A 16577-nucleotide genomic window follows, 5' to 3' on the forward strand; every position below is an offset into this window, starting at 1 on the left:
ATCAGAATGGGACTACTTGTGTGCTCAAGCTTGCCCCTTTTGAGCTGCTTTATGGAACTTTTTGTTGCTGCCACTGCTTCTCAACCACACTTCAACACCGCGTCGTCCGAGGAAAATAAGATGCACAAGAAGAAAGATGTATCAATCACTGCTAATGTGGCAGCCCAAAAGCACTTTCGACAAATTCAACAAATATGTTAAGGGGATCTTGAATTCAAGTTTTGGAGGTAGTATAGTAATGTTTTGTGATAATATTTAGGAGTCATATCTAATTTTCTCAATTAATGTTGTTAGACTTCTTAAAATTCTGGGCAGAAATTTCCATTAGGCATAAGTTTGACCACTATATGTAAACCTTAATTGATTGTTGTGTTGTCTGAGTGCTTCTTGTATTGTATTAGTAGCTGATTTTTAGGTTTGTTGACTTTTGGTATACAAGAAAAATTAGTACTGACTGGTGGCGGCTGCTACAAGTGTTGAAACTCAGAAACAAGTGAGAACAAAAGGGGTTATATTAAATGTGACCAAAATATTGTTATTCTGAATCTATATTCTTAATGGTGATGATAAAGTGCAAACTCAAAAACCACCCATAACTAAATCTAAACCAATCATAGGTAACTTCAGACAAGCAATGTTAGCTCAGCTGGCTGTACAATACTAATCGCATAACATCCCACACAAATTCAGGATGGTGTTGAGGACACTGATTTGATTTCCTTAACCATAGTTTGTTCCTGTCTTCCTGAGATGAGACTGGACCATGACTTGGTGGGGCTTGTGTGTCCATAATTAACTTTTCTCCCAGGCTTATTAATCAATTATTCATCCACACACAGCAACTTCCAAAACCTAGGATCTGTATAAAATTTGTGCCAGACATGCATACTTGCATCTAATTGGATTTAAATGGAAGTGGTAAAAGGAAAAAGGTGCCTGGGAGCCAGGGGAAGATAACCAATTCTCAATGGCTTCTTAGTTCTGAGTGGGATGAGATTCATTTAGATATTCTTTGTCACAAACGATTTTGTCAATCATTTATAATATAAAATAGATGATGATACTTTGTAAATCGGTATAAATAGGTAAATCGAAATTATTATTAAATGAAGATAAAAAAAAGTCATTTTTTTAATATTCTATATATATAGGATTTTGAAATACTTACGGAGTAAGAGTAAAGATTCAGGCAAATTAATCTGTCTTGATTTTTTTTTTATACTTAATGAAAATACTCAATGAATTAATGAAATGGGATAAAACAGAAATCTTATTATTTCTACCTGTTAGTAACATTCATTTAGTTAAAACTTCTGAGGTTGTTTCTCGATGTGTTGTTCATGCTTAATATTTTTTGATTTTACTGAAGTTCTGGGACTAACAGAGCAGATGAAAATAACTCAGTCATTTTTTTTCTTTTTTGTTTCAATTAAGTATCTCTTAATTAATATTAATGCTCAGATAAGAAATACAAAGAAATCTTCCTAGCCAATACTGAATAGCAAAATGGATGACCAACACTAAGCAGTATCGAAATCACTGTATAAACACGTTTTTTTTTAATTAATTAAATTCAAAAGAATGCAACCAATTAACAATGATTTACTTTGTGATATCTTTGAAACTTGTTTGCTTATAAGCTTTGGGTTAACTATCATACTCACAAAGTTCACTAAAACAACTTTAAAAACTAGATTAAAACTAAACATGTAATGATTGAGGACTTGCTAACCCATAAATTAAAGAGTTTTTGTCGAAGTGTTATTTTTGTAGAACATGATAAGTTATTTAAAGAAAAATTATTAAATGCTTGTATTTTTTTATTTGATGATTTTCATTTTTAATTAGTACGTTATCAAAACTCTACTAAATTCTAAACTCAGCTGTGAGGATTTATCATCTGGGGAATGAGTGTCGAATTAGGATAATGAAACCTTACACCCTAATCTTTGATAAATTCTAGCTGAGCTTTGACGTGTGCCACTACTAACAACTTAAGTACTTTATTAGCTTGGACTGCTTTAAATGGTGCAACTACAGCACATGCACATCATAAGCACATTATTTGATCTTAATTACTCGTCTGTATTTGACAGGATATGACACTTTTTGTGCGGTTAATAAGATCAAATAACATGCTAATTTCTAGAAAGCACAACACGTTACAAGGCACTTTACTATATGGTTGTGAAGAGCCATAATATGGAGGCCTAATGTGTTTCATGGACTAAATACAGCTTCTGACCATCCTTGATCATGTCCACATCAGTAACTTTACCAGCATCTTCTGATAAAATACAAGCATCGCCAGAAAATTCTATTTGTTCTGCCGCTGATTTGATTAGCTCTTGTATGGAGTGTGGAATCCATAATACAATTCCATGTCTTCTATTATCTTTCGGATCCCACGGGTGGTAAGGGAACACTGTGCACTTCTTTGGATGCATTTTGTCTGAAAATGGTAAACGAAATTAAGGTTTACAGCACTTGTTGAACTAGAGTCTAGAAAAAATAGAGATGAGCAGGCATAAAATGCATATCAAATTGGAACAAAATTATGTTTTTTTTTGTCTGCTAGCTTTTCATGGAAGGGGTAGAACTATTTGCTACTATTCATTTAATTGCTTAAACATTAAGTTTGAGAGACAATGTCTGCTTAACCTAAAACATAGGGAACTACAATAATGTTGACCCCAAAAATAAAATTTAACATGAAAATGAAGTAGTGATCTATGAGGGAAAAATAAAATAAAACATTGCTAAGATGTAAGGCTACGTAATAATACATTCTGGTGCATGCTATGAAACTCTTAGGAGTTTTGCTCTAGTATGGAGGAGTTAATCTCTCTAAATTGCTGAGTAGCCCATTCTATTACACTTCCTAGTCCCACCACCTATTACAAAAACTAGAAAGGTATCCCAATATGCCAGTACCTGTATATTCTTGGGATGGGAATTCTGACAGTTGAGCAGATTTTGCATCTTCCAGAAGCTTGATCAGGTTCTTATTTCCACACATCCGAGCTTCATCAAGCGGCGTATTTCCCCATCTGTTTGTAATGAAATGAAAATGAACGAGAAGTTTTAGTTATGCTATTTTTGGTGTAATTATGAAAAGGAAAGAAACAATAAACAGAAGTTATATTCTTAATGAATTCAGTAAGACTTTTGAAATTGGGGAAAATATACAAAAGGAAAGAGAGAAACAATATATTTGAGTGATGAATGATACCTGTCTTTGGTAAAAACACTAGCTCCTCCTTCTAATAGCAACTTTGCCATGAAATATAAACCTTCAGCTGCAGCAATGTGAAGAGGACTTCGGTAATCATAATCTTTTAAGTTAGGATCCATGCCATTGGATAAAAGTCTTTTAAGATAATCTGAATCTCCCCTTGCAACTGCAGTACACAAAAAACTACCAGCATTTTCGATCTTCATAGAGGCCCCTTCTCTAACAAGTAAAGAAGCAACCCGATCATGTCCATTCTTAACTGCTTCAAGTAAGGGTGTGTTCCCGAAGTTATCTATAAAATTACCCAAATAATGATGGTTGTGTCAGGCTGTGAGTCAAAATTTAAGTGTCTCGTAGCAATGAATATTTAGTAAGTTAGACAGTTACCTTTAATATTGACATCTACACGTTCTTGAATAAGGAAAAGTGTGATATCTTCATATCCTCTAGATGCTGCAAGATGCTATCGTTAAAAGCAAAAGGGGTTCATATCAGGCAAGTATTTTTCATAACAGAATCTATATGTTGCCAAGTTGTTTTTTTACCAGCAACATCATAGATGAAGAGAAAGCAACAGAATATTTACAAGACATCATAAGAAGATGCAAGCGCCTTACCAAAGGTGACCTTCCATCATAATCTGTCTTGTTGGGATCAGCTCCAGCGCGAATTAAACCTTTTAGCTGATACAGATCCCCATTGAAAGCTGCATTATTGACCTTCAAAGCAAGCTCAGCTTCTTGCTTTCCAATATGAAATGTGATGTCTGACTCCAACTGCTTATCTCGAAAAGATTCTTTTCCCTATATAATATGAAAAATTTATCTGTCTCGTGATCAGAAATTAATAAATTATAATCTTAAATGTGTAACTTGATACATCCATTGCTTGTTCAAGCAGAGAGTAGCATAGTGTATTTTTTATTCATGTCAGAGTCAGATACTCTACTAAAGGGAGGAGGACATGAGAAATAACATATATAACATTATTACCTCTAGAAGGTTGTTTAATACTTTCCTTCCATCATAAAAGTATATGTCTAGGATATTTGTAAATGATTGTTTATCAAGTCGCAGGAGTCTACTCAGTTCACAAACACGGACAGTATATGGTTGAGGAATGTTGCAAAGAATAGATATTTCTCCGAATGAACTGTTAGGCTGCAGAAGTGAAACAGTTTCTTCAGTCCCATCTTCAGCAGTGCCTACTTCCTCCTGAACAGAAACAGTTTTCAGTATTCAAAAAGCATAAACTGAAATCAGTCTTCTGTGGAATATTTTTGATGAATTAGTTCTAAAGTTCTACTAAAGAGGCTTCCTGTCTGATAACCTACTGTTCGTGTGCATACTTTCTCATGTGGGAAATTTATAAGATTCTCAGGCCCTTTATTCACGTAAATACTTTCTTAAGGTGATACAATACAAATAAGTAAGAAAATTCAGCATCGCTCAGCTTGTCCCATGCCTAAAAAGACATGCATAGAAAGCATGTCTATAATTCAAATAATTAAGAAGCTATAACTAAAAATATCAGAAACCTTAGCAGAAGAAAAAAATAGAAATTGAGCAATTGCAAAAGGGTTTGTGGAAATATAAAATCATACCAGTACTCCATGGCAGACAAAATATAGTTGATCCACAACATTTCCTTGTTCCATTATAACTTCCCCTGGAAGAAAGAACTCCTCATGGAGCCTAATAACCTGAAGGATCAAAAGAGCATAAATTATCATCACTTCAACATCACACATACAGAAGAGGATAATGGAAGATGAAGAAACTCTCATTAAAGGTACATTTAGACATATCCATTCAGCAGAAGAGGCCCGTGCTAGGATTTTTTTTATCAACATGAAGTTCAATCTTGAAAGTAAATGTGACTATTTCAGATTTTCAGTTTTTGTGCAGCTAGTATTCTTCATCCCATCAAGTTATTCAACGATGAAATTGTTGTTGATTACATAGATTCATAGCAAAAAGTAGCTGACATCTCCAAAAAACTTAAAACACTGATAACCATTTCCGGTTTACCAGCAGGACCAATGGCATGAAAATATTCATGTTTCAGTGTTAAAGTCTATACAGCAAAAAAATTACTTAGTTTTCGTTGTAATTTCTAGATTATAGATAAAGTACAAAAGAGAAAAGAGAGATTTGTATGACAAAAATACAGATAATCATAATGCCATTTCATATTGACATGCTTGGCAATGGAAAAATGATTACTTACAATCTGACGGATGAATTCAGAAGAGCATCCCTTAAAAAGAGAAACCTTTTCAATGTACGGCAAATATAATGTTTGGGATATCTGCAGAAATTAATTAGATCACTACATCATTCAAGACCAAAAACGATGGAAACAATAAAATATGTCCTTCTCTAAAGGCATGAATTCGAAGTATATACTGACAGCTTTATTATATTATGAGACCAAGAGTAATCTCTTTAATTCAAGTATAAGCACCTTGTTCCCCCAAAAATGAACAGAATAGAATAAAAAAGGAAATGTTCAAACTCATTCTTTAAATAAAACAGCAAAAATACCTACAAATGCAGAAAAATTCTAAACAACCCACCAACATGGAAAATATGACAAAAAAAGGTGGCCTATAAGCTAGGCTACAACTCCAGTAGAAAATTTGTGGGGGCAAGGCAGGTCAAAGGAAAAAAAACAGCAAATATGTTGCAAAAAAAAACTTAAAAGAAATGAGTAGGTGAAAAGATAGAGCAATCAGAAAAGTGAATCTGTCCAACACTATATTGGGATCCTTATTAATTTTCTGAATTTATATTAACTGAAAATGGAACTTAGAACGATCACACTTTAATCTATCATAAGTGAATAGCAGGCAATACACAATATAACATGCCAGTCCCTTGTAGCCTAAAATTGTATACTATCTATGCTGAGAAAGAGTTGTGCGTAGATGTTTCCAATATGCACCAGTATGAACTTAATGAAATAATAAATCATTTTTCACCCTAAACTGTCATTTTCAACACTAAACTGACATTTTAAATAGTATCTTTCTTTGCATATTTATTGTATACTTTTCTTACACATTACTCATACTTTTATATTAGTAAATTTATCACAATTTTGACAACAGTAATCTAAACAGACAAAAACATAAGGAGCTTCATGAATAAAACCAACAAAACTGGTTCCAGATTACAAATAGCTACAAAACAAGGCAAAAAGCATTAGAAGCAGATGGGAAACTATAATACTGTTGGGAAATTAGACAAATGGCAATAATTACAACAGAGACCATAAATGAGGTTCAAAGTCGTTTTTTCTCTTATTATTACCTTAGCTCGAATAGATATAGGGATATCCTGAATGACAGAAGCCTCAGTGTAGCTACTCTCATACTGTAACCGCACATGGCCCTTAATTTGTTCACGGATATCCCTTCCAAGCCTATTTCTGTTCATATATTTCATAAGGTCTGTCATCTTGTCCCTAAACTTTTCAGTCTTTGATCCCTTGACTATCAAAGCTGTCATGTTACCAATCAAATAGGCACCAAGAATCATATCAAATGAAACATACACCATTATGAATACCATCTCCCTCATATTTACTGCATGTATATCTCCATAGCCTGTGGAAGAAATGGTCGCAAATATGATTCATTCAGAGAAACTTTCAAGAGAGACAAGATAATATACATTTTGAAAAACCATCTAAATATATGGAGATCTAGAATGTATACATTGGCTTGGGACCGCTACGTTAATATGGGCCACATACCATGACATAGAGTTACGATAACTAATGACTAACAAAATGAAATTCATTTTTGCTTTATGAATTAAATAAAAATAAAAAAAAAACATACCAACTGTAGCCATTGTAACAATAGCGAAGTACAGAGATGTTGTATAGCGCTTCCAAAGATCAATTTCTCTGAAATGTGAATAACTAAAGTCACCTAGTTTTAAACTTCCTATCCATGTGTACCCTTCTTGGGATTCAGGTAGTGTGGTAGCCAAATAGTAGAAAATGCAGGCTGCTGTATGGGTGCAATAGAGTTCAACTACTATCAGTTTCACAATCCGGGTAATAATGTAATTGACACGTATGTCCTTCTCCAACTTGTGGAAAAAATCTGTGACTTTCCGAACCCTATATAGTCTGATCCACAAAAGGTATCTCACTTCCTCTTTTCTTCCACAAGCCTGTTCATAAAAAGTTATACTAGTTGTTAGAGTACAATCCTTGAACTGATAACAAAGAAATTGCAACAAAACCAGATGTAATAACAAAAAACTGTAAACATTGTAGCATAACATATGGCATTCATCATCTGCACAGGTAATGTCTCAAAACTACAGCCAAAATTAGTCAGATGTAATAACAAAAAGTTGTGAACATTGTAGCATAACATATGGCATTCTTCATCTGCACAGGTAATGTATCAAAACCACAGCCAAAATTAGCCTTATGTTATTGCACAGTGAGTCGCTCGAGAACAAAATTCTGACATTTAATAACAGGCTTCACTACTTCTTGTACAGTAAAGTGAGGTAAACATGACTAATTATACACTTAAGTCCCAAAACTTGTGAACTAAGGAGGCATTCTATTAATGTAATTGACTTGCATGATGGTTAGATATGAAATTGATAAACAACAACAAAAGGACAATGATACGTACACCATTGCCAAATTCCTTCTATTACGTCTCAAAAGGCATAAATGAAATGTCCTCATTCCACAAGTACCAAAGTTACATTTATCATAAAAGAAACAATAAATATGTGAGCTAAAAGAGAAAAAGGCCATTTATCTTTTCAATTCCAAGTACTGAGATGGAATGTTAGGATACTGTGGATTATGGATTTTTTTTTCCTTCTTTCTTAATAGATGGCAACTTATGTCTTTGCCCTGTTTAGCTAATAGTTGGAGTGTAAAATAAAAGTTACATGGAAAATTAAGGAAAAACTAAAATGAGGATAAGGGTTCCTTTTAACACTTGTCATTTTATTACAAACTGAAAATATGCTAGAGCACTAGAACTACCGGGAAATGTATACAGGCATTATAAAACACTAACATAAGCGATGTGATTACAGGTAACAATTTTTTGACAATTTTTAGAATTTTGGTTAGAGACTGTAAAAAATATTCAAGGTAAGCAATTAATACATATACTCAAAAAAATTGGGTTTATCTAGAAGTATAACCTTGTAGATGATGTCCCAGGGCATACATCCAAGAAGATCAAATATGAAGTTAGATTTCAGATACCTACATGAAAAGAAACATGTAAGCCATAAATCAATTTTAAAAATCACACCCTAGAAAAGGGCAATACAAATCAAATATTTGTAACCAATCAAAGACTTTCCCAAAGAGAAAAGCCAGTTATATAGGAGCATCTAAAGTTAAATAATAATAATAATAATAATAATAATAATAATAATAATAATAATAATAATAATAATAATAATAATAATAAGGGTTAAATGTATTTAAGATATTTAATAAATTATCGAGTTTTGTTCTCAATTCTTAATAAATTTTTTTGTTGTTGAGTCTATGATATATTAAAATCTTTGTTTTGAGTTCCGTTGTGATGGATTATGTTATCACTAAACTCACAACATGGATTCAATAAAAATTTTAAGATACAAAAAATTTAAAATAACAAAAAAAATATTAAAAATCCAACACAAAATTCGATCATGTAGTAGAAACTTTAATAATACTAATAATAATAATAATAATAATAATGTTAAACAAAAAATTACCGCAGAGCAATAGGGGTTCTCTTGTAGACCGTACGATAGGTCTGACTATCTCTATAAGCAACAAAAAATTGCAAGACAATATCTACAAGAAAAGCTATTTGTCCAATGATGTCCAGAATAAAGAGATTCTCAGGCAGGCCACGGAAAAACCCAAACTCCATTGGGGTGAAGAAGGATGAATACACTGCCCATAGCAATATGAATTTTGTCCATGCCCGATACCACCTACAGTTCCCATCAACATAAGAATCAAACAATTTAGTCTTCCACTATATAGTCCTTGTCTAAGTGAGAGAGAGTAAACCACAAATCCAACATAGAATAATGTTTTGAAAATATGAAGCAAGGCCATCAACTAGTTCAGCTTACTAGTATCAGCAAAACCAGTGAGGAATATTGAATACCTCATGCATTTTAATTACTTTTGTTCATTCGTGTGCTAAATTGAGCTTTCCCCATGTTCAACATAAATGATCAAAGTGACATTGTAACATCTGATTTTTTTTCACTTCAAAAGCTCCTTTTTCCCCCCTTATTATTAGCATAAAGAGAATTGATTCAGAAAGTAAATCAAATCTCATCAATGTACCTAAGTAATTATCAAATGTGATTCATTTCTGTTAAAAAGTTGTTTTTGATTAACTTTGTGGCTCAGTGCGATTATTAGATAAAAATTGGGCCTTCTTTAACTCTACTCATCGGACTCCCACCCAAAAACCCAACCACTTCGAAATTTCGAGATGAAAACGTGGAAACTTTCACAGGTATACATCATTATCAAATTTGCAGACTGAATGCGAAAGTTTTTCATTTTTTTCTTCTTCCAAATAACGTATAGTGAAGACAAAACTGAGATATCAAAATGACATAAATAATTAAATAGCATGAGTGTCAAGTCATAGTTAACATCAAGTGTATAATGTCAAAATGGCAGGTCGTTATCGTTTTCTAGAATTAGGGTTAAAAAAATTGTTGACAATCTACAATTTGATGTTCAGTATATTCTAATTAATTTCAATTAACAATATAAATATTAAAAAATGTAGTTTTTTTAAGAATAATAAGATTTATCATTCCTAAAAGCAAAAAGAAGTGAAAACAAATATTTTAATATGCATACATATACACGTGCTCAGCTAGCAGTGTGACTTTCTAAAGAATATAGTCCGTCCAATTGTAAACTATAAAGAGTCACTTGTTTTTTTATGATGTTATGGTATTAAATATTTATTATTAATTAATTTTTATTAAAAAAATAATTGATTATTTTTAATGAGATTCTCTTTTTTTAATTCTGATTTTTTATTAAAAAATGAAATTAACAATCGTTGGCATGAGTCACTTGATATACACTGCTTGATGTGGAATTTATCAAATTATAATATATATATATATATATATATATATATATATATATATATATATATATATTTAAGTTCCTTGTAAACTATGACAAATCAACTAGGATGATTATATGATAAGATGGATAACACAGCAAAATCACATGAATTACGGACCCAAGCAGCACATGCCGCGTGTGACGGGAAGGAAAGAACTTCATTTCAAACTTGCCGCCACGGCCATTTAATCCAACCCAAATACATCACCACATGTTCTTTTTTGGCACAACAACCATACCCTACACACCCAGCTAATTTGGAGCCGTATCTATTTCTAAACCTTGTGTGAAGGAGTGTCTTTAATTGAGCAACTAACAATATTTTAATTTTATATTTCAGTAATTATTTACTTCTTATTAATTAATTATATACATATATTTCATTGCTATGTGAATATGATTTTTTTTCAATTTTTAAATTCACATCAAATATCTAATAGAAATATTTAGGTAATAATATAATAAGAATTTAATGATAATGTATTGTTAGTATAAAATATTTTACACTATTAATTAATAAAAAATATTTTTGATATTGTAATTAGATAATGATATAAAATATATTTAATATAAATTATATTGAAATTAATTAAGATTGAATCGTTCAAGTATTATTTGAATTTTATTTCTTGATGAAAATAATTATTAATTAAATTTTTCTTTTTATCAAATTCTGAAATCTTTGGAATCTTTTTTTCCTAGTGAATCATAAGGTTAAAAATAAAAAGTGTAAAATTATTTTATATTATTAGTGCATATTATATTTTTAATGAAGTGTCATGTTAATATTAAGTTAATAAATAAACTAGAATCACATCATTAAAACAGTGGACATCAAAATTAAGAGAAAAAAAACTAAGTTCATGGAAAAAAATGATAAAATAGTATTAAAAGTGTAATTGTACTTAAGGTTAAACTAGTTCTTATAATCGTTTTCATTTTAAGTTTTAATCTAAAATGGTAAGTTTTAGTTCCTCCTTACGGCATATATAAAAACAAAAACAAAAAAAGTTTAAGTTCGGATTGTGATTATTAATACCCTCATAAAAATACTTGCTGGTTCAGGAGCTCGTCTTTATTCCGAAGAACACGTGGTTCCTCCGTCAGAAGCACTTAACAAGTTTTAATGTGATTTAGCCTCTGTTGCTTAATTCCTTTGGTTAAATTTTTTTTTTTTTTCATTTCTTCATTAAAAAAACATTATTAACCTAATCCTAATGAAAATGAAGAAAGAAAATGGAAGATAGATAGATAGAGAAAGAAGAGATTGGAATTGAAGTGAAAGAAAATTAAGGAAAACCTGTTATCAGGATGAATAACGAAGTCCACGGAGAAGCCTCGGATTCCATGGAGAAGCGCTTGGCGACTGAACTTGCTCCAAGTCGAGTTGAGTCCCAACTGGTTCTCTATGAGATCGAACCTGCTCCCTCGCGACGATTTCAACCGGTCACGCAGGTCCTGCACCTCGTACTCTCTCTCATCCGAAGACGACGACGACGAGGAGGAGCGCGAAGACGACGAGGGGGAAGACGACGTCGTCGTTTGCTTCCTCTGGTCTTCCTCTTCCGGCGTCGTGGTTGTCGCCGCCTTCACATTCTTCTTCCCCGTCATTTTCAGGAGAAGAAGAAAAATATTAATAATAGGGCTTAATTTGTTGGAGGAGCGGTTACCATTTTCCTGAATGGATCTACGACGTCGTCTTTATGTAATCGAAGAAGGGATTGAAGGTGATGGGAGTTGTGGGTTGAGGAGGGCCACAAATGTTGGAAATGGAAGTTAATAGGTCACGGGAGATAATAATAATGATAATAATAATAAAGATGGATCGATATGATGATGTGCATGTATGATATATTCACGGGGAGATTTAAAAGAAAGAAAGAAAGGGTTTATGTTATGTTATGGTGTGCAAATAGTAGAAATGACGGTTATGAAAAGGAAACGAGGAAAATTAAGAGCGTGAGGGAGAGGTGACAACGCTCTTCAATCTCCTTCTTCCCCTGTCAGGTCTCCATTATCCCGGTGGGGATGGACTCCCTTTTATACCAGCACAGGCGCCACACACATGGAGAGATTAATCATTTTTTAAAATGCCAACTATATACTTTTTATAATATTATTGCTCCTTTTTTAACATACAATTTTTTTTTTAGCCAAATTCACGTAGGGCATGGGCATGTAAGGCACACTCTCCATTGGATTGGACAAGTATCATTTAAATGTGATGTAATATAATTGATAAATAATTTTATTATTTAAATATATAATCATGTATTTGATCCTTATCTTATGCATATAAAAAAATAAATATTAGAAAAGATCAACTTAAATGAATCTTGATATATCAAAAGAATAGTCATTTAACTTTTGACTCATCAATATCCTCCTTAATTTCTCCTTTATCCAAAACAAATTTATTTAAATGTTAACCAATAAAAAAATGTTAAAAAGAGAGTTTTAAAAACATGTTAATAATTATTTAAATATGTGATTAGGATTTGATTCTTAAACTTTTTGTACAGTTCTAATGTCTATTAGGAGGTGTAATTACTAATAATAATATTAGGAGATGTCATGTTTTTGAATAAGTTTTAGTATATTGAGAAGTTGATCTCTAACTCACGGGTAGGATATATTACCGATTAAAAATATATATTTGAGTTGATTTATAGGTAATAACATTAATGTTAATCTGATCTAGATCGTTCGGACAGAAATTGTGTTGCATCTTTTACTTTATTTGCGCGATTATTCTATGATTTTCCATGTTAAAGTTGAGTTGGACTAAGGTTGTAAATGCAGTGACCAATAATCGAAGATAGCGGCTGATAAACATGGGTGCATTGACGGTTGCCCACGACTCCACGTGGGATTTTGCAGATGTAAAATATTTTACGAGATAAATTAGAAGACCCGGCAATTGATTAATGTCCATGGTTTTGGATTATTGACATTTTCATCCTAAATCAAGCTTATGTCGTATTGATTTATAGTGTTTTTGTTGATCAACCAAATGTCTTTGTCGTATAAATTGTGTGCTGTAATGTAATTCAAAGTTGACCTATTATTTTGTTTCTTCTACGTTTTGGAGGACAACTAATCATCCTAGAGATGCGTTTAGCACATTGTATAAGATAATAAAAAAAAACGTACATAGCAAAAAAAAATAAAATTGGGTTTTAATTCTTCGCGGACACTACAGCTTAGAAAAACTAAACATTGGTCTACAATCACCCATTTTCTTTAGTTGGGTGGTTCCCCCAAAAATCACCCATTTTCTTTGTGTTAAACTCTAAAAGGATACATTACTGTATGTTTTTTATCATCTGTAACTATATATATAAAGGGAATAGAATGTTTTGGTGTACATATTTATTTTATTCTTGTAATTATACTCAAATTATTATTTTATCCTTATGGTTATCTTTGTAAACCATCCATTAAATTTTATTATTTTTTTATTAAAAAAACATGAAAAAAACAATTAGAGACAAAGAATATCTATTTTTCCTATTATTAGATATAAAAAAATTATGAAGTGCCTTTACCGTACGAATATTACAAAATTTATGTGGACAACTAGTGGCTAGCACACATCATCTAGTGCCAAGAGGACACACCTAATTAAAGGCATGTCTCCACTTGCATTGCAACGTTATCATGTGTATATTAGTATTCTAGATCAAACTAATTAGCTAGACACATGCACACTCATTTATCTCTATATTTTTCTTCTGAACAAATTATATTACCTATAACATTATATATCACTCTTTCTTCTTCTACTGTTTTTCTCTGGCAAGATGTATATTAACATTGAGTGTCCACGAAATATTATTTAACCTCATAATAATAAAACAAGAATAAATAATATATGGACTGACAATAAAAAATTATATTTATTTAATTATAAATTAACTTATGTATAATAAATTTGTTGAATTTAATTGTTAAAGATTATAATCCATCATTATTTTTCAACTTTTTATACTAATAACACAGAGAAAGTATAGTCATAAAATAATAGGAATGCTTGTGTTTCATGTTGATTGGTTTTTAAGTCAAATGTTTCCCTAATTCAAATATTTAAAAAAAAATTGTGATTCAGTTTAGATGGTATTCCAAACCTGGGCTTAAGGTTGAAGGTCATGATAAACCCAATCATTTAAGCTAACCATGCATCATGTCCCATTTCCTCCGCTTTTTTAAGATCACGTTCCCATGATAGAATGCCTCGTGCCATGATCTTGAATGCACTGTAATTGCACCAATATTCACCATCATTATCCATTTTTCCATCACCAACTTGCACCCAAGTCTCCTAGCCTTTTACACATTGTAATATGCCTTAGGCTAAAGATACATTCATGTTGAGCACTAGGTTAACATAAGTATCGGAGGAGAGTACGGATCATCACAATTTGGAGTTGCTAGGGTAAGAGGGAGACATCCAACCACATATTATTTCGATGCCAAATATTGAACAAAAGGATTTGAATATAATTAATATCAAAACCAATTTAATTTGGATTATTTGGTTTCTTGATTTATTTATTTATAAATTTTTATGTTAATTTGTCAATACTTTTCAAACAATACCATTTTACTTATGTTTTTTTTTTTTTTGCCTCTACTTGTGTACTTTAAAAAAATCGTCTAACTATTTTGCATATTTTCTCTCTCAAAGAACTAGTTTTATTTATTTATTGGCAAAAACTAGCTACTTTAGTTATTAGTTTTCTATAGAACTTTATCATTACTTTCGAAACTAACTACTTAATTTATTTTAGGTAATTGTAAGATTTTGATCTTTTTCTTTCTTTTGACAGAATTTTGATCTTATACTACTTAAACAATTTAAAGGCCTTAAATATAACGGTAAGTAATGACGATATTAGTTATGATGCCTTTTTTATTAACTATAAAAAAGTTACTTGGTTTTACTTGGAATATAAGAAAAGTATATAATAATATTATAAGTAATCGATAAAATGGAATAAATTAAATCATATGAATATGAACAAATTAAATTATATATGCATATATATATATATATATATATATATATATATATATATATATATATGGATCAAACTGATCTTCAAATTTTATCTTATATTTAAGAATTGTCATTAAATTTAATTTGAATAATTTTATCTTATATGAAACTTCATTTGGTGTGTTAAATACTTTCCTTTGAAAATGATATAAAGTCAGGTAAATGTTAACAAATGTATTAAAGATATTGATTAAAAAATTTAAATTAGAAATATATTTATTGAAAGATGGAAAATTATGATATTGATAAGCTTTTTCATGTTCTTTTTTATTATTATTTACATGATAAATATTTTTTTAATTTCTTAAGTAATATCTTAAGAATATTAATTAATCAGACTCATAAAAATTAAAATAACTAAAATAAACACCCAGAGACCAGGTGAACTTTTTGTTACACGACTTGGATAATTTGATTATATTACGACATATATGTGTATAACTACGCTTTATGGCTTATGCGAAAGGTGACCAATCCACTTTTGCTAGTATAATAGCATTAATAGAGAGAGAGAGATATATGATAAAACTTTTTAACATGTTAAATTCTGGAGAATTTAGAACCACAAAGTCCTCAATACAACAAATAAAATAAGCTTACTTATAATTGTTTAATAAGGAAATTTAGGTACGTTGGGATTGGGCTATCCACTATCCACAAACAGATGACTGCACCCACTGCTTCGAGTTGTTTATAGAGAGCTACACGATAATAGTGCCTTCCCCCACTTAGGTATGTGCACGTAATTTTTCTTATAGTTTATTTTGCTGCAATTAAAAATTTGGCTTCTTGTAACCCCCAAGACATTCTGCTTATTGATGCAGTTTGTGATTCAGTTTGTTTAAATTTATTTGATAAAATAAATGTATATTTTAATAAAATAAATGATTTTTTTTATTTTTTTAATATGTTTGACTAAACTACTTCCATTTTAATAAATATTTTTCTTTTTTTTTAAGAAGCAAATTTTATTTGTTTCTTAAAAAAATACTTATATAAAAAAAATTATTTTAAAGTTGTTGTTTTTTTAGTTTAAACCAACTCACCTTATATGTATACAAATAAATGTAGTTGTGGTGTATGGAGTATTTGATCAAGGGAAAAATAAATTAAGAATGCAAA

The 16577-nt window shown here is 30.9% G+C and overlaps 1 protein-coding gene across 1 annotated transcript; it reads right to left on the reverse strand.

The window, feature by feature from the left end:
- Window positions 1-1976: 1976 nt before the first annotated feature.
- On the reverse strand, window positions 1977-12418 carry LOC114385456 (potassium channel SKOR-like). The gene is made up of 13 exons (XM_028345541.1): window positions 11697-12418; window positions 8998-9222; window positions 8431-8494; window positions 7083-7422; window positions 6550-6845; window positions 5465-5545; window positions 4839-4937; window positions 4228-4449; window positions 3853-4038; window positions 3623-3698; window positions 3233-3527; window positions 2935-3050; window positions 1977-2452 (listed from the first exon to the last, which is right to left on the reverse strand). Exons 1-13 carry the CDS (start codon window positions 12005-12007, stop codon window positions 2211-2213), a joined length of 2553 nt encoding a protein of 850 aa, XP_028201342.1. The 5' UTR covers window positions 12008-12418; the 3' UTR covers window positions 1977-2210.
- Between the last annotated feature and the right edge of the window lie 4159 nt (window positions 12419-16577).

The sequence above is a fragment of the Glycine soja genome, chromosome 14 (assembly GCF_004193775.1).
Source record: "Glycine soja cultivar W05 chromosome 14, ASM419377v2, whole genome shotgun sequence".
Lineage (NCBI taxonomy): Eukaryota > Viridiplantae > Streptophyta > Magnoliopsida > Fabales > Fabaceae > Glycine > Glycine soja.